This window comes from Phasianus colchicus, chromosome 31 (genome assembly GCF_987193195.1).
Source record: "Phasianus colchicus chromosome 31, bPhaCol1.hap1.1, whole genome shotgun sequence".
Lineage (NCBI taxonomy): Eukaryota > Metazoa > Chordata > Aves > Galliformes > Phasianidae > Phasianus > Phasianus colchicus.
In genome coordinates this window covers 1,936,950-1,959,930 of record NC_143466.1, presented here as the reverse complement: position 1 = coordinate 1,959,930, position 22,981 = coordinate 1,936,950, and the positions used below count along the sequence as shown (strand labels likewise).

The window sequence follows — 22,981 nt, the reverse complement described above, 5'->3', positions numbered from 1 at the left end:
GCAAAACTTTTGGATTCTTTGATCACGGGGCAGTCTACTCGGCACTTGGACTGAGGTGTGCTGATGGGAATTGCCTGTCTCCAAAGGAAAACGGATACTTGCCCAGGAGCTGGCGGGACTCGCAGAGAGGGCTTTAAACTAGATAGGAAGGGGGAAGGGGATAAAGCCAGGCCTACTAGAGATCAGCCTGGGGAAGTGGTATTGGGATTAGGTGAGAGGCGAGGGGCTCAGCTGAGCTGCGTCTACACTAATGCACGCAGCATGGGCAGCAAGCAAGAAGAGTTGGAAGCCATTGTGCAGCAGGCAAACGATGACCTAGTTGCCATAACGGAAACGTGGTGGGATTGCTCCCATGACTGGAGCGCAGCAATGGATAGCTACAGACTCTTCAGGAAGGATAGGCAAGGAAGGAGGGGTGGCAGTGTGGCTCTCTGCATTAGGGATTGCTTTTATGCTACTGAGATTGTGACTGGGGACGATAACGTTGAATCCCTATGGGTAAAGATCAGAGGAAGGGCTGACAAGGCAGACATCCTGGTGGGCGTCTGTTACAAACGTCCAAACCAGGATGAAGAGACAGACAAGCTATTCTATAAGCAGCTGGCACGAGCTGCACGGTCGCCAGCCCTTGTCCTCATGGGGGACTTCAACTTCCCTGACATATGGTGGGAGTACAGCACAGCACAGAAGAAGCAGTCTAGGAGGTTTCTGGAATGCAGAGAGGATAACTTCCTGATGCAGCTGGTCAGAGAGCCCACTAGAGGAACCGCCCCGCTAGACCTGCTGTTCACAAACAGGGAAGGTCTGGTGGGAGATGTGGAGGTTGGAGGCTGTCTTGGACAGAGTGACCATGAAGTGATAGATTTCTCAATTCATGGTGGAAGCTTGAGGGGGAACAGTAAAACTGCTACCTTGGACTTCCGGAGGGCGGACTTTGAAGTGTTCAAGAGACTAATAGGGGGAGTCCCCTGGCATTCAGTCTTAGCGAGTAAAGGGGTCCAAGAGAGCCGGTTGCTCTTCAAGAAGGAAGTCTTAAGGGCGCAGGAGCAGGCAGTCCCCCTGAGCTGCAAAATGAGCCGACGGGGAAGAAGACCGGCGTGGATGAATCGGGAGCTATTCTTGAGGCTCTGGGAGAAAAAGAGAATCTACCTCCTGTGGAAAAAGGGACAGGCAACTCAGAATGAATACAAGGAAGTCGTTAGGATGTGTAGAGGTGAAATCAGAAAGGCAAAAGCCCAGCTTGAATTTAACCTGGCCGCTGGGGTGAAAAGGACTAAGAAACTCTTTTATAAATACATTAACAGTAAGAGGAGGACAAAGGAGAATATCCCCTCTTTGCTGGATGAGGCTGGGAATGTGACCGCTGAGGATAAGGAAAAGGCGGAGGTTCTGAATGCCTTCTTTACGTCTGTCTTTAAAAGGTAGACCAGATATCCTCAGGGTACTCCTCTCTCTGACCTGGTAGTCTGGGCTGGGGAGCAGACTAACCCCCCTGTGATTCTGGAAGAAACAGTCAGAGACCTTCTAGTCCAACTGGACTGCCACAAGTCCATGGGGCCAGATGAGATCCACTCCAGAGTGCTGAGGGAACTGGCGGAGGTGAGAGCCGAGCCGCTTTCCATCTCCTATCAGGGCTCCTTGTTGACTGGTGAGGTCCCAGAAGACTGGAGGCTTGCCAGCGTGACTCCCATTTACAAGACAGGTCGTAAGGAGGATCCGGGGAACTACAGGCCTGTTAGCCTGACCTCGGTGCCAGGAAAGGCTATGGAGCAGATTGTCTTGAGGGAGATCATGCGGCATGTGCGGGAAGACTTGAGGACCAGGACTAGACAGCATGGGTTCATGAAGGGCAGGTCCTGCTTGACCAACCTGATCTCCTTCTATGATCTAGTGACCCGCCTGGTGGATGAGGGAAAAACTGTTGATGTGGTCAACCTAGACTTCAGCAAGGCCTTTGACACTGTCTCCCACGGTATTCTCCTGCAGAAGCTGGCAGTCCATGGCTTGGATGGGGACGCTCTTGGCTGGGTAAGGAGCTGGCTGGAGGGCCGGGCTCAGAGAGTGGTGGTGAATGGAGTTAAATCCAGCTGGCGACCGGTCACGAGCGGTGTTCCCCAGGGGTCGGTGCTGGGGCCTGTCCTCTTCAAGATCTTTCTTGATGACCTGGATGAGGGCATTGAGTGCACCCTCAGTAAATTCGCAGATGACACCAAATTGGCTGGAAGTGTGGATCTGCCTGGGGGTGGCGAGACCATTCAGAGGGATTTGGACAGGCTGGAGGGCTGGGCTGAGGCCAACGGGATGAGGTTCAACGAGACCAAATGCCAGGTCCTACACTTCGGCTACAACAACCCCAGGCGACGCTACAGGCTTGGGGCGGAGTGGCTGGAGGACTGCATAGAGGAAATGGACCTGGGGGTGTTGATTGATGCTCAGCTGAACATGAGCCAGCAGTGTGCCCAGGTGGCCAAGAAGGCCAATGGCATCCTGGCTTGCATCAGAAAGTGCTGCCAGCAGGAGCAGAGAGGTGATGGTTCCCCTGTACTCAGCTCTGGTGAGGCCGCACCTCGAGTACTGTGGCCAGTTTAGGGCCCCTCACTGCAAGAAAGACATTGAATGGAATGTGTTCAGAGGAGGGCAACAAAGCTGGTGAGGGGTGTGGAACACAGGCCATATGAGGAAAGGCTGAAGGAGCTGGGATTGTTCAGCCTGGAGAAGAGGAGGCTCAGGTGAGACCTCATTGCTCTCTATAACTTCCCAAAGGGAGGTTGTAGTGAGCTGGAGGTCGGCCTCTTCTCTCGTGTCATTAGTGATAGGACCAGAGGGAATGGTGTCAAGCTAAAGCAGGGGAGATTCAAGCTGGTGCTCCTACCACCCCAAGGCCTACATCTTTGTGCCCTCACCTCTTGGGGACAGCGTGAGACTGGAGGTGGCACCCACACCTTCACCCCCAGGTTGGTACCAGCCCCCATTTGGGTGCCTGCAGTGTCACCCACAGGTGGCAGTATCATCACATCCCTTCCCCATCGAGGTGATGCTGAGGATGAAGGCACCCAAATACCTTCACCCCTCAGGTGCTGAGTTGGTGTCCCATGGGAACCTGGTGATTGCAGTGGTGAGGGGCTGTGCTGCTGTCCTCGTTTTTGCCCTCAGAATTTTCTTTGTCATTGATGCCCACAGCCTCTGGATATGGAGAGATGAGAGTCTGGGTGCTGACGTGGGTGCTGTAAGACCCCATGTATGCCTCTCCACAAAGCCTCTCTTCTTTGGGGTGCACTGTGTGGGAGTGACCCACATTCCCTATTTTGGGCTCCCTGATGCTCACTTCCCCTCTCAATGATTCCGAGATCTTTTCAAACCCAACACCTTCAAGTCCCCACCAGTGCCCCCAAATGCTTCCCAATCCCACCAAATCCCCAAATGCTCATCTCTAACAACAGTACCCTTTCTTTGCCCTCAAATCCCTTAGCACTCTTTCATACACGCAAATCCTTCCTGATCCACCCCATATCCAACATCAGCAGCGCTGTGGGATCCCCACATCTGTCCCAATTCACCCCTCTCCTACAGATCACCTTCAAGCCCCCTGACTCCCATTCTGTCCAACGTACATCTCCTATAGATTCCTTCATAGACCATTACCATCTCTGTTCTTTCTCTCTTCCTTGACTGTCTTATTAAACAGGTTTTTCCCTCAACCTCTGAGTTCCAGATTATTTGTCCTCTCATCTTCTCCCCCATCCCTCTAGGAGCAGTCAGTGAATGATGACAAAAGCCTTTCTACATTTTCAGAACAGCCTTTCTCATCACTTGAGCAGATATAAGCAGAAGGACGTGATTAGAAGCTCAAGAACTGAATGCAGAGGAGCCTCCTCCTAGTCAGCAGTCAAATCTTCAGTCCGTCTCAAAAAGTCTCCATCCAGTCCCTAAACACTGTTCAGCTCCAAAACACCCTCACCACCCCAGTATCTACATCCAGCCCCAAAAAGTCTCCTCCACCCACAAAATCTCTACCCACTTCCCAAAATCTCCATCCCCCAGAAATTTCCAGCCACACATAAATCTCCATTCACTCCCAGATTCTCTATCCAGCTCCACAACCTCCATCCATACCACTAATACTTCGTGCATCCCCAAATAGCCATCCAGACCCCATACACAAAATCTCCCTTCACCTCCAAACTCTCCATGCAGACCCCGAATCTCCACCTATCCTCAGATCTAAGCCTCCCTGGATTCTCAAGCCCCAAATGCCCCTCAGAACTCACTGGGACTCTCAAATCATAATGAGACACTCCAACACCCTACTTATGTCCCCAGATCTGAGACACCTTCGACTCCCAAGCCCACCCTCCCTGTTACCCAGTCTTACCCACCAGAATCCCAAATGCCCCAAATCTAACATCCCCAAATCCTTTCCAGTGAGGCCCATATCATTCCCAATCCCAACAAATCCCTCAAGGATCAACTCTAACCCCCAAATCCTTCTTTATCATCCTCAAATCCCTTCTCACCCACTGGCACACAAAATCTCTCCCAAGTTTTAGCACTGGTTGGAAGGTGGTGAGCAGCTGCGCTGAGCATCGCTTGTTTTGTAAATCTATAAATATAATCACCTGTCATGGTTTTATGATTTTTGGTTACTGGCATTCCGCATCATAACTTCATGTGGCACACTGAGAGTGAAAGAGCTAATGCTCCAGTTCCATGGATCGTGGATAGTTCCAGACACCTGGTTCTCCAAAGAGAAGAAGAACTGCACACCACGCACCCCAGAGGACTTTGTGCTGTTCTGTTATCCGTTGTCCATTCAGAGAAAGAAAGAACTGTTGGCAGTTCATGAGCTGTCCTCTATTTCCCTTTCTGCTCCTCCCAGCAACGTGTGTGCTCCCTAGTCATCTCAACTTCAGCATTGGAGTAAGGCCTTTGGTTTTGGACACACTCCCATTCTATTTGATGTATTAGCTTCAATTTCAGTTATATTGTATTACACTGTACTGCAAATGTGTTACATTGCATACTGCTATCTTTTCTGTTAGTAAATTACCTCTTCTCCTGAGATTGTTGCTACTGTTCCATCTCCCAACCTTTTCCCCATTATTCCCTTTCCCCTTTCCCAGGGCATGGGTTCATGGCTCCCCCCACAACACCAGTGACAGAACCAGGCCAAACTGGCCTGTGTACCATGCATATTGCCATTACTATGATTTCCCTCTTCCTTTTCTGCCCTAGTAAATTGTTTTCTATTGCAACCCATGAGTTTTGCATTCTCTTGGTTGATTCTCACACAGTGCACCAAGAGTGGGGTCAGTGAGTGAAGGGCTGTGTGGTGCTGAGCTGCTGGCAGCTGACAGCACTGCAGTCCTTGTGGTACCAAAAGTGGGACCCAAAGGGTGCAGATCCCGACGCACCACTGAAGCCACGTGTGCTGTGTTTGGCATCCCAAGGGGAACACCACACGAGGCACGTGCTGACAGAACTTTGGGGACAGTCAGTGACACTTGAGGGGTGATCGCCTGCGTGGGACACACAAACAGGGTCTGTGTGCAATGCCCTGTGTGTGTCAGCCAATTGAGGACAAAGCATTGTCACCACAAATGGGGGAAATTTGTCACGAGGTGGTGACATCATGGCATCCTGTCCCCAAGGGGAAATGAGATTGCCTCTCCGGCCACTTCCTGACCCCACTGCAGTCTCTCTGTCCCAGAGCTGCTCCTGCCTCATGGAACCAATGGCGCTGGCCCTCATCCTGGGTGAGTGACAATGGGGACGTGGTGCCACGGGGGTTGGTGGCCAGGTATCTGACCAGGACCGTGTCCCTTGCAGGTTGGTGGCTGGTGGCAGCGAGCAGGGCACAGGAACGTGAGTATGGGGACAGAGGAAGAATGGGGAGAGTGGGTGGGGACTGTGTTCAGGGTGCCATGAGAGGGGCACAGGAGGGTGTGCAGGGACAAGGCTGACTGCTGTCCCCTGTCCTAGTGCCCCGACCCTCCCTGTCGCTGCACCCCAGCCAGGGGGTGTCCCTGGGGGACACTGTCACCCTGCGCTGCCACCTGCCCCGAATGCCTGCCTGGGTCCAGCTCTGGTTGAATGGAACTCTCAGATCTGACAAGCAAAAAGACAAGGAGCAGGATACAGCTGAGTTCTCCTTTGCTGTCACAAACCTGGAAGATGCAGGGACGTATCAGTGTCGGTACCAGGTGTCAGAGCCACTGTGGACATCAAATAGGAGTGAGCCCGTGGAGCTGGTGCTGACAGGTGAGGGCACTATGGACACCAGCTGGCCCTGGTGTCTTCTCCTCCCTGCATGCAAACCGCAGCTTCCCCCAACTCAGCATTTCCCTGAGCCCAGGGAACATGTGGCAATGGGGATTGATGTCACCACCCACCGCTGGAATGGGGGTCATGGTGGCACATTCCTCCTGCACACAGCTGAATGCTCGGACCCTATCCTGTGCCAGGATCCCACTGGGAATACTGTGGGTGGGGTACAGAAACCTTCACCCACTCAGGGGGGACTCTGGCCTCTGCCAGCACCAGTACAAAATCCTACAACCCCAAGGATCACACATTTGTGTCCTCACCCCTAGGGGACAGCATGATGATGGAGGTGACACCCACACCTGCAACCCCAGTCGGGTCTGAGACCCCATTTGCACGCCCCCGGTGTCACCCATGGGTGGAACTGTCCCTGCATCCCTGCCCTGTGATGTTAACACCCAAACACTTGCACCCCACAGGTGCCCAGGGGCGGTCCCATGGGAACCTGGTGGTGGCGGTGGTGAGGGGCTGTGCTGCTGTCTTGGTCTTCAGCCTGGGCCTCTACTTTGTCCTCGATGCCCGCAGCCTCTGGACAAGGAGAGATAAGAGCCCTGGTGAGGAAGTGGTTAAACGGTTTCCATCCCTTAAAGATCCTCTCAAGTGCCCTGCCTCCTCTTTCTGTCCTCAGTTGAATTCCCCAAGTGCCCTTTTCTATTCCCTACAGATCCCCCCAGGTGTCCCCTACCTGTTCTTTGATCCCCTACAGTCTTTAAGGACCACCAAGTATTCCATCGAGACCACGTATCCTTCATCTTTCAACTTTGTCACGGAATTAACTGGATCAGTTTATGCCCGTGACAGGGGGCAGTATGCCCCTGCCCTCCCCACCCCCCACCTGGGCCCACAAAATGGGAAGGAAGGGGGAAAAGGAAAGAAACAGTGGCAACAATCTATGGAGGTAAACTTATTTTACTAACTATGATATCGGAATACAAAATAATACAATATAATACAATCTAATTGAAATTGAGACTAATGAATGAAATAAGATATGAGAGAGAGTTCCCGAGACCGAGTCAAACCTGAAAAAGCTTGGAACGGCTAGGAAAGCACCCTCCAGCACCCACTGCCAGGCAGTAAGAGACCGCCCCCCCCGGAAGGGTCAGATCCCGTGACTTCCGCAATGTATAGGGATAGGTACGTAGAGTTAGAATATTAACACTTCCAGTACACGATGTTTTGATGTTGAATACTGAAAGTCAAATAAGCAAAAACCAAAACCATGACATTCCACCCCTTATTCTACATCACTACATCACGCTTAATATATATATATATATATACACACATATGCAAACAAACAAAATGATTACAAATGCATCACACGCACACGTCTATATACATGGAATTACTGTCTGCACTCCCCCAGCATCAAATTTCCTTGTGGTACACATTGAACATCCCCATTTTCCTGCATTACCCACCAAGTGGATCCAGGTCCCTGGGCAAAAACAGTACCGCGGAGAGGTCTGCCCTTTCCAGAAGCTGGAAGAACCCAAACTGCCTTTCCCAACATGCTCTTTACGTGTACAACAGGGACCTTATCTCCCTCTACGGTATGTAGAGAGCTGGATTGGGTAGGACCATCACGATTGATAGATCCTCTGGTATTGACTAACCAGGTGGCTTCTGCCAAATGCTTCTCCCAGTGCTTAAATGTTCCGCCACCCATTGCTTTCAGCATTGTTTTTAACAACCCATTGTATCGTTCGATTTTACCAGAAGCTGGTGCATGATAGGGAATATGGTAAATCCACTCAATGCCATGATCTTTGGCCCAAGTATTTACAAGAGAATTTTTGAAATGAGTCCCATTATCTGACTCAATTCTTTCTGGGGTGCCATGTCGCCAAAGGACTTGTTTCTCAAGACCTCATATGGTGTTTCGGGCAGTAGCATGGGGTACTGCATATGTTTCAAGCCACCCAGTGGTCGCCTCTACCATGGTAAGCACATAACACTTACCACTGCGGGATCGTGGCAAGGTGATATAATCAACCTGCCATGCCTCCCCATATTTATACTTTTGCCATCGCCCTTCCTCCCAGAGTGGTTTCATCTTCTTGGCTTGTTTGATTATAGCACATGTTTCACAGTCATGAATAACCTGTGCAATAGCATCCACAGTTAAGTCCACCCCTCGGTCTCTAGCCCACTTATATGTTGCATCTCTCCCCTGATGGCCCGAGGTCTCATGAGCCCACCGAGCTAGAAATAATTCACCCTTGTTCTGCCAGTCCAGGTCTATCTGAGCCACCTCAATTTTGGCAGCTCGGTCCACCTGGTGGTTATTTTGCTGTTCTTCAGTAGCCCGTCTTTTGGGCACATGAGCATCTACATGGCGCACCTTCACGACCATATTCTTTGTTCGGGCAGCAATATCTTTCCACAGTTCAGCAGCCCAAATAGGTTTACCCCTTCTTTGCCAGTTATTTTGCTCCCACTGCTGTAACCACCCCCACAAAGCATTTGCCACCATCCACGAGTCAGTGTAAAGATAAAGCATTGGCCACCTCTCCCGTTCAGCCACATCCAAGGCCAGTTGGACAGCCTTTACCTCTGCAAATTGGCTTGATTCTCCTTTCCCTTCAATGGCCTCTGCAACTTGTCGTGTGGGGCTCCACACAGCAGATTTCCATCTGCGATGCTTTCCCACAATACGACATGATCCATCAGTGAACAGGGCATACTTTCTTTCATTTTCTGGTAATTCATTGTATGGTGGGGCCTCTTTAGCTCGTGATACTTCTTCTGCTGGTGATGTTCCAAACTTTTTACCTTCAGGCCAGTCCATGATCACCTCTAGGATTCCTGGACGGCTGAGGTTCCCCATCCGCGCTCGTTGCGTAATCAACGCAATCCACTTACTCCAAGTGGCATCAGTTGCGTGATGGGTGGGGGGAACCTTTCCTTTAAACATCCAGTTCAACACTGGTAGTCGAGGTGCCAGAAGGAGCTGTGTTTCAGTACCGACCACTTCAGAAGCAGCCCGAACCCCCTCATAAGCAGCTAAGATCTCCTTTTCAGTTGGAGTGTAGCCCTCTTCCGACCCCTTGTAGGCCCGACTCCAGAATCCCAGGGGTCGGCCTCGGGTCTCTCCTGAGGCTCTTTGCCACAAACTCCAAGTGGGACCTTTCTCTCCAGCAGCAGTGTAGAGGATGTTCTTTATATCCTGCCCTGTCCGTACTGGCCCTAAGGCCACGGCACGGGCTATCTCCTGTTTAATCTGTTCAAAAGCCTGCTGCTGCTCAGGGCCCCATGTAAACTCATTCTTCATTCGCGTCACATGATAAAGGGGGCTTACAATGAAGCTATAGTTTGGAACATGCATTCTCCAAAAGCCCACTACACCTAAAAAAGATTGTGTCTCTTTCTTACTAGTGGGTGGAGACATAGCGGTGATTTTGTTGATCACATCTGTCGGGATGTGACGACGGCCATCTTGCCACTTTATACCTAGGAACTGAATCTCCTGAGCAGGTCCTTTCACTTTGCTCCGCTTAACAGCAAAACCAGCACGCAGAAGAATCTGGATTATTCGCTCCCCTTTTGTGAAGACTTCTTCTGCTGTATCGCCCCACACAACGATATCATCAATGTACTGCAAGTGCTCAGGGGCACTGCCCTGTTCTAATGCAGTTTGGATCAACCCGTGGCAAATGGTTGGGCTGTGTTTCCACCCCTGGGGCAAACGGTTCCAAGTATACTGAACACCCCTCCAGGTGAAAGCAAACTGTGGCCTACATTCTTTGGCCAAAGGAATGGAGAAAAAGGCATTAGCAATGTCAATGGTGGCATACCATTTGGCTGCTTTTGATTCCAGTTCATACTGGAGTTCTAACATGTCCGGCACAGCAGCACTCAGTGGGGGTGTGACCTCATTCAGGCCACGATAGTCCACCGTCAGCCTCCATTCTCCGCTGGCTTTACGCACTGGCCATATGGGGCTGTTAAAAGGCGAGTGAGTTTTGCTGATCACTCCCTGACTCTCTAGTTGACGAATCAACTTATGAATGGGGAGCAAGGAATCCCTGTTGGTGCGGTACTGCCGTCTGTGCACCGTTTTTGTAGCAATTGGTACCTGTTGCTCTTTTACTTGTAGCAACCCCACAACAGACGGATCTTCTGACAGGCCAGGCAAAACAGACAGCTGCTTAATGTTGTTTGTGTCTATAGCAGCTATTCCAAAGGCCCATCGATACCCCTTAGGATCCTTGAAATGCCCCCTTCTGAGGTAATCAATACCAAGTATACATGGAGCCCCTGGACCAGTCACAATAGGGTGCTTTTGCCAGTTCCTACCAGTGAGGCTTATCTCGGCCTCCAACACAGTCAATTCTTGAGAGCCCCCAGTCACTCCAGAAATATGGATTGATTCTGTCCCTTCATAAGTCGAGGGCATCAGAGTGCACTGTGCACCGGTATCCACCAATGCCTTATATTTCAGTGGTTCTGATGTGCCAGGCCATCGGATCCACACAGTCCAATAAACTCTATTATCCCTTTCCCCCCCCTGACTGAGGGCAGGGCCCCTCTATTCATTACCTGTGGTAACCGGAGCAACTGCACTGGCGGTTGATCTGCTTTGTAATTCTCTCACCCGTGCTCGTAGTACATGAGTAGCTTGGTCGTGCCACTTCCTCATGTCTTCTCCATGGTCACGTAAGTAACGCCACAAGGCAAGTCGCGATGTAGGATTCCTTCCTGGAGCTGGAGAGCGTTTGCCTCTAACAGCTGAGATTTTTGATTTTGCACCTGAGAAGGAGGGTTCATCGTCTTTAGTTAGTTGGATCCACATTTGTTCTACCATCTCCTTCACCTCCTTCATTAGACTCTTTTGACTATTCTGATCTTCATCAAGCGTTTCTGATACTTCTACAGGTTTGTCACGATTCATCAGTGAAGACATTTGCTCTCGCATTTCATTCAGTTGCTCCGTCATTTGTGAGATGGCGGCGATGGCGGCGCGAGTTGGGGTAGCTGTTGTTCATAGCTTTGGAGCATAAGAATCAATTCATAAACTAAGGGGCTTCTCTGTTGGTCCTGGTATCTGTCCGATGCTGCCAATAGTGCAGAGGCGTATCTGGCTGGTGCTGTTGATGTGAGTTGCTGCCACATTTCACGCGTTGTTCTCACTCTCTCAGGGTCATGGCCTTGTGGGTCGTTAAAAACACAGTTAGGATCATACAACATTTCCACCACGGCTATTTCCCTCAAATACTGGATACCCTGTTCAACTGTATCCCATCTTTTCGTCACAGGCTTCAAGCCACTTTTGAAGGGGTACCTTTCCTTCACGGCTGTTAATACTCGTTCCCAGAGGGAGGCAGCCCCATCCAGACATCGACTAATTCCTCTGTCAATAGCTGGATCTCTGGCAATGGCTCCTAATTGGCGAGCTTCGTTACCATCTAGAGACAAGCTACTGGCCCCATCGTCCCAACAGCGAACTAACCAGGAAACGATGGCTTCATTTGGGCGCCGTATAAATTCCTTTCTTGAGCCTTGGATTTCAGTCATCTTCAGAGGCCGACGAGTAGTAATAGAAACTTCCTCTTCATCACTCTCTTCTGCATGTCTCTTAGTTTTTCCTTTTGCCTTTCTTGATGTTGGTGGTTTCGAGGAGGGCCCCTCACCTGGATCTTCCTCCACCTCCTCCTCTTCTTCTTTTTTCCGTTCTAGACGCGAGGACACTCGTTTCCATTTCTTGCCCTCCACAGGGGCAACTGATATTGTTACTGGTGTCTCCTGTAATTGATCAGATTTGACTTTCCCTTTGGCTTGAACCTCAGCTCGGAAACTCTCTCTCTCCAAAACAGTATTATATATGGCACGGTAAGCACAAGCCAAACCCCAAATAAGTTGTACCTCCTTAGATTTACCTGAGCCGCACTGCCCCTGTTCCAAATACTGGCTAAGTTTCTGGGGATCCCACAGGTGCTCAAGAGTGAAATCCCATGACATTGCGGGTCCCCATGCTTCTAAGATTTTTCCTAAACCTCTCCATATTCCCTGCCAGTCAGCATTCTCTGGTTCTGGAGGAGACTCCTTCTGCTTACTATTCCTGTATTGGAATACATTCAGGGAGAGTAATATTACGACCACAAGCATGAGAGTTAACTCAGCATTGGAAAAGCGTCTGATAAACCAAAAGGAAAACCTGGAAACTGGTTTGAACATCGTGTGGTTTGTAAAATTAGCTATTCCATCTGGGATGTAGTTGCTTGTGAAATTAGCCATTCCATCCGGGATGCAAGTGTCAAAATTCGTATTAAACATTGCATATAGGTACCAAGATAGGTACCATACAGGCGTCTCCATCAGTGCCTTTATGTAGTTATATACGTACACCATTCCACAACAAGTAAAGATGACATTGATGATTCGCCAGTAGGTCGCGAGAAACACCATAGCTTTTAATCCCTTACTCAGCGCTTCCACGAAAAAGAGTGGGTTCATCGCTGGTTTCTGCTCAAAAAGGGTTAATGAATTGAAACTAACAAGAGGGGGGGGGGAAAGGAAAAAAAGGCACTACCCAGACTAAGCAGTGCTCAAAGTTTACAAATATCCCAGAATACTGGCAGTACGCCTGGCCTTTCAAGGTCAAGTTTCCCAGCACAAAACCTGAACTACTGATAATGCTCCCTAACGAAGCTCTCTAAGAGCAGAGAGCGAGATTCGTTCTAAGAGCCAAAAAGCAAAAACCAAAAACAAAAGGCAGCTATGCCCGCATTCTCCACCAAAATCTGTCACGGAATTAACTGGATCAGTTTATGCCCGTGACAGGGGGCAGTATGCCCCTGCCCTCCCCACCCCCCACCTGGGCCCACAAAATGGGAAGGAAGGGGGAAAAGGAAAAAAACAGCGGCAACAATCTATGGAGGTAAACTTATTTTACTAACTATGATATCGGAATACAAAATAATACAATATAATACAATCTAATTGAAATTGAGACTAATGAATGAAATAAGATATGAGAGAGAGTTCCCGAGACCGAGTCAAACCTGAAAAAGCTTGGAACGGCTAGGAAAGCACCCTCCAGCACCCACTGCCAGGCAGTAAGAGACCGCCCCCCCCGGAAGGGTCAGATCCCGTGACTTCCGCAATGTATAGGGATAGGTACGTAGAGTTAGAATATTAACACTTCCAGTACACGATGTTTTGATGTTGAATACTGAAAGTCAAATAAGCAAAAACCAAAACCATGACAAACTTCCTCTTTTTGATGCAGTTGTCACCCCTGAAATGCTTAAGTCAATGTCAATCAAGGTAAGTGTCTGTGTCAGTGGACCCCAAGTCCCAGTTCACCCCTTGGGGCACACAGAGAACATCACTATGGAGACCCACACCCTTCCCATGAGGCCCACAGATGAACCCCAGCCTCATATGGCTTACTCTGACATTTATGTGCCCCACCTGTATCCAGCTCATGGGAAATCCAAATCTGCATTGCAGGGAACCCTCAGCCCACAATCCTAAGTCTCCAGACCCACACAAGCCCTCCAAGCCTTACTCCCTCCCAGAACATACAGGCACATACAACTTGAGAAGAGCGGACCTAAATGCACCCACACAGAATCCCAATGACCCATGGGGAATATAAAAAAGAAAAAAGCCCCTCTATTCCCCCAGTCCCTAGGTACCCCAAGACCATAGCTGGACCCCACATATCCCCCTTGCAGACCCCCCCGGTACCCCCACAGAACTCCAGACTCACCCTCATGGTCACATCCCCCTCATACCTTCACCAGAGGCCAACCCTCAGCCCACCCATCTTGGGGACCCCCATGGTAGCACCCCAGTCTCCTCCTGTATCTCCAGGTGCCCCCCAGGGACAGCGAGGATGTGACTTACGTCGAGATGCCAGCTGCCATCCCGAGCTCCCAGACTCCCAGTTCCCCCACCGCCAACCAACCCCCCGTTATCTACACCACAGTGAGCACTGAATTACCGTGCTGATGGGCCTCCCAGGTGCCTCATTTTTGGGGTGTGTGGAAGGGGACAGACCTCAAGTTCCCTGCTTGGGACTCCCTGATGTCCTCTTCTTATCTCAGACCAGCTGATCTCCCCAAATCTAACAATCCCAAATTCTCACTGGTGCATCCAAAATACTTCCCACTCACACCAAATCCCAAATGCTCATCTCTAAAAAACTTCCTTATCCCCTCAAGTACCTTAACACTCCCTGAGACGTCCAAATCCTCTGCTGTCCTGTCCCAGACACCACCACCTGACACATTCCTGAGACACCCTTATCTGTGCCAGTCTTCCCCTCTTACGGAAGTCCCACAGAATGTCCTTTCCTCTCCTTCCATCTCCTACAGATTTCCTATAGATTCCATGTAGACCCCCCAAAATCCCTTGCCTCCCTTTCTGCCATGGTTGTATCCTTGGTCTTTGGGTGCTGAGCAATTCCTTTGTGCATCACTTGCTTTGCAGAAGTATATACATCTATCTGATTATCAGTACTGTTATTTCTCGCTTCCTTTTCGGTCTCAGTAAATAGATTTTATCTCCACCGATGAATTCTTCCTCATTTTCTCTGGTTCTCTCCCCAGACCCACTGGGAGGGGTCAGTGGGAATACAAGCTGTGTGGTGCTGAGCTGCTGCTGTGTGACAGCACCGCACTCCTTGCTGTCCCTCCCTCCCTCCATGAACAGGACGTGACACTCACCTGGTGCAGCTGTCAGATCCCCTCAGTGTGGGAAGGTCTGGTTGTGACCTCCCAGCTCTACCCAGGAAGGCTCCATGCCAGAGAGGTCCGAGCAGGGACAAGCCCTGGCTGCCTGGGAAATGCCGGTGTTTCAGCTCCCCTGTTCCCGAGGAGCTGAAAAGGTGCAGTGGCTGCCCTTCCCTCCTGAGAACTGGTTGGGCTCAGAACCACCCAGTGTGTGCTGTGTTGGGAGCAGCACTGCTGACAGCCCAGAAGGAGAGGCACTGCATTCAACACCCTGCTGATGGAAGGCTGACATCCTGGCAGGAACCACGGACAGCCCTGCAGAGCCAATTCACTGCTGAACGGAATGCCACTCGGCGATGCTGTGTGGTGCTGTCAGAACCAGCAGATGAGGAAATCATTCTGTGCACTGAATTAGAATGACAGGAAGAAGGAGTGGACTCCTCTCCTCTCCTCTCCTCTCCTCTCCTCTCCTCTCCTCTCCTCTCCTCTCCTCTCCTCTCCTCTCCTCTCCTCTCCTCTCCTCTCCTCTCCTCTCCTCTCCTCTCCTCTCCTCTCCTCTCCTCTCCTCTCCTCTCCTCTCCTCTCCTCCACTCTCCTCTCCTCCACTCTCCTCTCCTCCACTCTCCTCTCCTCTCCTCCACTCTCCTCTCCTCCACTCTCGTCTCCTCCACTCTCCTCTCCTCTCCTCTCCTCTCCTCTCCTCTCCTCTCCTCTCCTCTCCTCTCCTCTCCTCTCCTCTCCTCTCCTCTCCTCTCCTCTCCTCTCCTCTCCTCTCCTCTCCTCTCCTCTCCTCTCCTCTCCTCTCCTCTCCTCTCCTCTCCTCTCCTCTCCTCTCCTCTCCTCTCCTCTCCTCTCCTCTCCTCTCCTCTCCTCTCCTCTCCTCTCCTCTCCTCTCCTCTCCTCTCCTCTCCTCTCCTCTCCTCTCCCCTCCCCTCCCCTCCCCTCCCCTCCCCTCCCCTCCCCTCCCCTCCCCTCCCCTCCCCTCCCCTCCCCTCCCCTCCCCTCCCCAAGGGCGCACACGGGAAGGGGACGTGTGTGTGCTGTAGGGACAGACGTGGCGCTGACGTGGGGCACGTGGTAAGGACACACGGACACAGGGAGGGCCTGGAGAGTGCAGGCACAGGGAGCACATGTGCACCGTCCCTCTCAGGGGGTTTGGAGGGAGGTGAATCTCTCTCTGTCTCCTGAGTCACACCTCTCCCAGCCAGCAGGGACAGATACTGCGATGGAGTCAGCCAAGGCTCAGAGCAGGAATACACGTCCATTTCCTGAGAGCTTCTCTTCAAAGCACTGCTTTGGAATGAAAAACTGTCCACAAAGTCTTGTTGCTCACCTCCCGCATTCTTTACCGGTCTCAGAAAACATGCTAAGGACACCCATGTGCAGCACTGTGCACATCTACTGGTGTACACGCGTGATGCTGCGGACACCAAGGAATGGAGTTAATCACGGAGTGCACATCTGGGTGTAACTGTTGTGCACATGTGACGGTGAACACATGTGACACACAGGAACACATGCAGTGATACATGCATGCAGTGCACACGTGACGGTAAGCACACACAACACACCTGCACTGTGCACGCTGGCAGTACATGTGTGCACACTAGACACACGTGTTTGTGCACACGTATGGAGGCATCAGTGATGCCTCCCAACTGCTACCTCGGCGTAGATAACAGAGGGCTGGGGGTCAGCGGGGGGGTTGAGGGGCGGAGTGCTGGGGGTCACAGCTTGCAGCTCCATGTAGGTCAGACCCTCGCTGTCACTGGAGGGAACCTGGGGACACAGTGGGAAGGCAGAGTGTCAACCTGGGGGTCCCCAATGTCCTTTGGGAGGGACACCACGTGAGTGAAGTTTGGGGTTCTTCCTACACAGCGTGAAAGTGGCTCATGGGGTCTGAGGGGTATTTAAGTTTTGGAGGGGCCAGGGGGATCTGAGGGCTCAGATTTGGGTGTCTCCACAATGCGGATTTGGAGTTCCTCATGGTCTGGGTTTGGCGGCTGTCCTTAACATTAAGGCAAACCATATGAGGCTGTGGATCCCCTGGGATCCCCATGGACAGGGTTTGGGGCTGTGAATGGGATCAGGACTTGTTCCAAGGGTCAGGCCGGAGTTTGGGGTTCCCTGACCTGGACACTTACCTGGAATTCCATGTCCTCAGGCCTTTCTGCAGGGGTGCCTGCATCAAAACAAGGAGGAGAATGGGATGGGGCTATGGGGGTAAGTGGAGACTTTGAGAGGATCAACTGAGAAATAAAGACGTTTAAACCCTTCCCCACCAGGGCACTCATCTCTCCGTATCCGACGTCTGCAGGCACCGAGGAGGAAGAAGACAACAAGGATGAGGATGAAGACAAAGGCAGCAGTGCAGCCCCCAGCCACTGCCACCACCAGGTTCCCATGGGAACTGTCTGCAGCACCTGTGGGATCCGGGTGTTTGGGTTATCACATCCTCAACCATAGCCTCTATAGGGACAAGAGGTGACACAGCCACTCATGGGGTGGCGCCAGGGGTACTCAAATGGGGTTGAGACCCACCTGGGGATGCAGATGTGGGTGTCACCTCCAGAGTCACATTACTCCCAAGGGGTGAGGACAGAAAGGGGTAAGCCCAGGGGCGGTAGGAGCACCTATAGGTGCCACTGTCAGCTGGGGTCACCCCAAAGATGGTGAAGGTGGCTGTGCCCACCACATCGAGGTCCTGTTGTTGGATGGGGGCTGAGCAGCCATCCTTGTGCAGGAGGAAGGCGGCCCCATAGGCCTTGTTCCAGCACTGGATGGTGACATTGGTCCCTGTCCCCACACATTCCTCAGGGCTCAGGGAAATGCTGGGTGGGGGGAAACTGCGATCTGCATGAGGGAAGGGACTGCAGTGGGACACGGTCCTGTTGGGAGCAAGCAGAACCATCTGCTGTCCCCAGTGCCCTCACCTGTCAGCACCAGCTCCACAGGATCACTCTTCTCTGATTCCACTGCTGACGAAGGCACTCGGTACTGACACCGATATGTACCTGCGTGCTCCCGATTTGTTCTGAAGAAGGTGAACTCTGCAGTGTCCTGCACCTTGTACTTGTAATTGCGGTATGTCTGATGTCCTTCCTTGTACAGCCAGACCCGTGCAGCCAGCTGGGGCAGGCGGCACCTTAGGGAGACAGTGTCGCCCAGGGACACCCCCTGGCTGGGTTGCAGCGACAGGGTGGGTTGGGGCACTAGGACAGGGGACAGCAGTCAGCCTTGTCCCTGCACACCTTCCTCTGCCCCTCTCATGGCACCCTGCCCATTCTCCTCTCTGCTGGCCCCATTCTCCCCCTGTTCCCCATACTTACGCTGCAGTGTCCTGCTTGCTGCCACCAGCCACCAACCTGCAAGGGACACGGTCCTGGTTCCACACAGAGCCACCAACCCCCTTGGCACCACGTCCCCATTGTCACTCACCCAGGATGACGGCCACCACCATTGGTGCCACACGGCAGGAACAGATTGGGGTCAGCGAGACTGCAGTGGGATCAGGGAGTGGGGTTGAGCTGCTGCCAGTTCCCCTTTTGGGACTGGATGATGTGATGTCACCTCCTGATGTGGCAATCACTACCAAAACGGGAAGTGGCACTGTGGGGTCCCCAGCAGTGTGGCTCACATGGAGCGGTGCAAGTAGTCCCCACTGGTTTGTCCTCTGCAGTTTGACATGTCTTGGATGTCACACACTGTCCCAAAAGTTCTGCTAGCACACTGCCCTGCACTTTGTCCCCCATTGGATGCCAAACACAGCACATGTGGCTCCAATGGGGTGTCCCACATCGGATGTCACATGCAGTCCCCAACACGTCCAGCCAGCTGTCACCACGCACTTTGGGTACCACACTGTGTTCCCACTGTGCTTTCTTCTGCCATCCCCACTAGGGACAGCAGCAGGGACCTTGGGGACACAGTGACACCACACAGACATGGGGCACACTATGAGGACACACACGTGTATGGGGCACACATGTGGTGCTGAAATTGGTCACATGTTATGGACACGTGTGCAGTGATGGCACGCGTGTAGTGCCAACATGGGAACTGCATGCTAAGGGCACAGATGTGCATTGTTGTGTGCACGTTTTGGTGTACATTTATAATGTCACACATTAAGGCTGTGAGATAGGGTTAGGTCAGTAGGGTTAGGGCTAGAGATAGAGGTTAGGGTTAGGGTTAATGTCTGAGTGAGGGTTAGGGATAGAGTTAGAGTTAGGGTGACATTTAGGGTGAGCATTAAGGTTAGATCATTAGGGTTAGAGTGAGTATTCAGGTGAGGGTTTGGGTTAGGGATAGGGTTAGGATTAGGGAACATGCTGAATTAGGGTTAGGTTCAGGGTAAGGGAAGGGTGAGTGTAGGGTTAGGATTAGGGTTATGGTTAGGGTTAGGGTAGGATTAGTTTTAGGGTAGGGATAGGGTTGGAGAAGGGTTAGGGTTATGAGTAGGGTTAGGGTAGGGTTAGAATCGTGTAGGATTGTGGTAGTGTTAGGGTTAGGGTTAGTGTTACTGTCAGGGTAGGATTATGTTTAGTGTTAGGGTTATGGTTACGGTTAATGTTAGGGTTAGGGTTGTGGTAGGGTCAGGGTTAACTTTAGGCTTAGGCTTAGTGTTAATGTAAGGGCAGGGCTAAGTTTAGGGTTAGGGTTATGGTTGGGGTTACAGTTGCGGTTATGATTACAGTGTTTGGTTTAGGGTTAGGGTTAGAGTTTGTGTTACTGTAGACATAGGGGTTGGTTTAGCCTTAGGATTAGTTTTAGGTTTACGGTTATGCTTATGGTTAGTGTTAGATTTCAGGTTAGGTTTAGGTTTAGGATTACAGTAATGGTAGGGTTAGGTTTAGGCTTGGGGTCATGGTTATGGTTATGATTAGTGTTAGGGTTAGAGTTAGGGTTATGGGTTGGGGTAGGGCTATGGTTGTGGTAGGGTTAGGATTAGGTTTAGGGTTAGGGTTAGGGTTAGGGTTAGAGTCAGGTTTAGTCTTAAGGTTAGAGTTAGTGTTACTGCAAAGGTAGGTTTAGGTTTAGGCTTAGAATTAGAATTAGGATAAGAGTTATGGTTATGGTTATGGTTATGGTTAGGGTTAGATTTCTGTTTAGGTTTAGAGTTAGTGTTTGGGTTAGTGTTAGGGTTTATGGTTTATGGTTAGCTTAGGGTTAGGGTTTGGTTTAGGGTTAGGGTTAGGGTTACTGTAAGGTTAGGGTTAAGTTTAGGTTGGGCTTAGGATTAGGCTTCAGGTTATGTTTATGGATAGTGTGAAGGTTAGGGTTATGGGTTGGGGTAGGGTTATGGTTGTGGTAGGGTTAGGGTTAAGGTTACTATTATGGTTGTGGTTATGTTTACAGATAGTTTTAGGGTTAGTATTAGGGTTAGAGTTAGTGTTACCGTAAAGGTAGGTTTAGGCTTAGGATTAGTGTTAAGGTAAGTGGTAAGGGTTATGGTTACATTTAGTGTTAGGGTTGGATTTAGGTTTAGAGTTAGTGTTAGTGTAAAGGTGGGTTAGGATTAGGTTTAGGATTAGTGTTACAATAAAGGTTATGGTTATGGTTAGGGTTAGCATAAGTATTAGCGTAGGGTTTGAGTTAGAGTAGGGTTATGGTTTGGTCATGGGTTAGGGTTAGGGTTAGGGTTAGGGTTATGGTTAGGGTTAGGGTTAGGGTTAGGGTTAGGGCTAGGGTTAGGGTTAGGGTTAGGTTTAGGTTAGGGTTAGGGTTAGGTTTGGGTTAGGGTTAGGGTTAAGCTTACGACACCAGGTTGGCTGATAGAGTTGATCTGCCTGAGGGTAGCGAGGCCCTACAGAGGTGTCTGGACAGGCTGGATTACTGGGCTGAAGCCAGGGGGATGAGGTTCAACAAGACCAAATGCCGGGTCCTGCACTTTGGCCACAACAACCCCAGGCAATGCTACAGGCTTGGGGCGGAGTGGCTGGAGGACTGCCTTGAGGAAATGGACCTGGGGGTATCGACTGATGCTCAGCTGAACACGAGCCAGCAGTGTGCCCAGGTGGCCAAGAAGGCCAATGGCATCCTGGCTTGCATCAGAAACCGTGTTGGCAGCAGGAACAGGGAAGTGATTGCTCCCTGTACTCAGCTCTGGTGAGGCCGCACCTCAAGTACAGTGTCCAGTTTTGGGCCCCTCGCTGCAAGAAAGACACTGAGGCCCTGAAGCAGGTTCAAAGAGGGGCAACAAAGCTGGTGAGGAGTCTGGAGCACAGGCCTGATGAGGAGTGGCTGAAGGAGCTGGGAGCGTTCAGTCTGGAGAAGAGGAGGCTCAGGGCAGTCCTTATTGCTCTCTATAACTACCTGAAGGGAGGTTGTAGTGAGGTGGGGGTCGGCCTCTTCTCTCATGTAGCTGGTGACAGAAGTAGAGGGAATGGCTTCAAGCTGCACCAGGGGAGATTTACGCTGGACATCAGGAAATACTGCTTCTCTGAAAGAGGGGTCAGGCAGTGGAATGGGCTGCCCAGGGAGGTGGTGGAGTCACCGACCCTGGAGGTGTTCAAAGAACGTTTGGATTTCGTGTTGAGGGACATGGTTTAGTGAGTACTAGTGGTGACAGGTGGATGGTTGGACTGGATAATCTCTAAGGTTTTTTCCAACCCTGCTGATTCTGTGATTCTGTGAATCTGTTACTGTAGAGCTAGGGTTAGGTTTAGCCTAAGGATTGGTGTTAAGGTTAGGGTTATGGTTATGGTTAGTGTTAGGTTTAGCCTTAGGATTAGTGTTAGGGTTAGGGCTATGGGTTGGGGTAGGGCTATGGTTGTGGTAGTGTTAGGGTTAGGGTTATGGCTATGGTTATGATTAGTGTAAGGGTGAGATTTATGGGTTAGATTCAGTGTTACAGGAAGGGTAGGTTTAGGTTTAGGCTTAGGATTAGTGTTAGGGTTAGGGCTAGGTTTGGTGTTCATGTAAGAGTTAGGGTTAGGTTTATGGTTAGTGTAAGGGTTAGGGTTAGGATTAGCGTAGGGTTAGGGATGGTGTTAGCTATACTTAGGGTTAGAGTTAGGGTTAGAAATAGGTTTAGGTTTAGTGTTTGGTCATCAGTGTTCAGGTTAGGGATCATTAAAGACCCATGGATGTGGTCAGTGAGGTCACATGGATGTGATCAATGTGGTCAGTGCAGAACTGTGAGTTAATGTTGTCCCCAAAGTCCAGTAGTGTTGGGGTCAGTACAGACCAGTGGATCTGACCCAACATTGCTTTATCCCCAGTGACGCCAATTCCTTCAGTGTCCCCCATGTCTGCAATGCCCTCAATATCCAGCAATGCCTCCAGTGTCCCCAGTATCCCCAGTACCCTCAATGCTCCCAGTGCCGCCAGTACTCCCACTGTCCTGACAGCTGGCAGTAACTTCAGGGCCGCCAGCACTTCATGGAAATCCTTCAGCACACGGACCCTCTCTCCAGGGAAGGTGGCTGTTCCCACATCAGAGGACATCTGGAGCCTCAAAGCAGAGTCCCAACATCCCTCAGACTTCAGGAGGTGCCCTGTACCCTTTAGGGCTGATCACAGATGCCATAACAAGGCTGAAATGCTAATTAAAACTACTTCAGCAGCCATGTGTTTGTCTGTTAGCTCCTGACACAGGTCTCAGTCGTGTTGCACTCGGAGGGCTGGCAGCGTGGGAGCAGGACAGTCCTCTGTGGAGGGAATCCAAAAATGTTCTCCTTTTGGGTGTATGTGAAGACCTGGGGAAAAGTGTCAGTGAGGGGAAGAAGGTTGGTTCATTCTGCCATTGTTGATGACCATCCAATGTAGCTGAGCCCTTTGTGTCACCGCTGGCCTTGGCCATTCAGAAGTGATCACCTCCTGGCTCTGTTCAGCTCAGCAGACTCGGCTCTCTCAGGCTTTTCTGTCTCCCACATCAGAAGAACTTTGATTTCCAGTCTAACAACTCACTGGTTACAAAAAGGGTTTTACTTCTCACTTTCCAAAGGCTTCAACAGAATTCTGACTTCAAGGTT

General features: G+C 51.0%; 2 protein-coding genes and 1 pseudogene across 5 annotated transcripts in view; 2 read left to right on the top strand and 1 right to left on the bottom strand.

The window, feature by feature from the left end:
• Window positions 1-18,660, bottom strand: part of LOC149914240 (osteoclast-associated immunoglobulin-like receptor) — a 35,249-nt gene extending 16,589 nt beyond the window's left edge. The window contains exons 1-7 of one of the 2 annotated variants that reach the window (XM_090127776.1): window positions 18,444-18,660; window positions 18,335-18,370; window positions 17,939-18,217; window positions 17,547-17,858; window positions 17,288-17,428; window positions 17,150-17,187; window positions 16,001-16,784 (exon numbers count right to left, since the gene is read on the bottom strand). In XM_090127776.1, coding sequence (XP_089983902.1) covers window positions 16,647-16,784; window positions 17,150-17,187; window positions 17,288-17,428; window positions 17,547-17,858; window positions 17,939-18,217; window positions 18,335-18,370; window positions 18,444-18,465 — 966 coding nt within the window. In that variant the 5' untranslated portion in view covers window positions 18,466-18,660 and the 3' untranslated portion in view covers window positions 16,001-16,646. Of the gene's footprint in view, window positions 1-16,000; window positions 16,785-17,149; window positions 17,188-17,287; window positions 17,429-17,546; window positions 17,859-17,938; window positions 18,218-18,334; window positions 18,371-18,443 lie in introns of those variants that run through there. The other variant, XM_090127774.1, reaches the window with a different exon arrangement.
• Window positions 1-22,981, top strand: part of LOC149914235 (T-cell-interacting, activating receptor on myeloid cells protein 1-like) — a 66,857-nt pseudogene that overhangs the window by 19,669 nt on the left and 24,207 nt on the right.
• LOC149914241 (leukocyte immunoglobulin-like receptor subfamily B member 3A) lies at window positions 5,399-14,694 on the top strand. 3 transcript variants are annotated; one of them, XM_090127894.1, is made up of 6 exons: window positions 5,405-5,753; window positions 5,827-5,862; window positions 5,980-6,258; window positions 6,741-6,875; window positions 13,556-13,593; window positions 14,146-14,694. In XM_090127894.1, exons 1-6 carry the CDS (start codon window positions 5,630-5,632, stop codon window positions 14,281-14,283), a joined length of 750 nt encoding a protein of 249 aa, XP_089984020.1. In that variant the 5' UTR covers window positions 5,405-5,629; the 3' UTR covers window positions 14,284-14,694. The 3 variants fall into 3 exon arrangements, with proteins under 3 accessions (XP_089984021.1, XP_089984023.1, XP_089984020.1); XM_090127895.1 differs by lacking the exons at window positions 13,556-13,593; window positions 14,146-14,694 and adding an exon at window positions 7,028-7,281 and having other exon boundaries at window positions 5,399-5,753; XM_090127897.1 differs by lacking the exons at window positions 13,556-13,593; window positions 14,146-14,694 and adding an exon at window positions 6,986-7,071 and having other exon boundaries at window positions 5,401-5,753.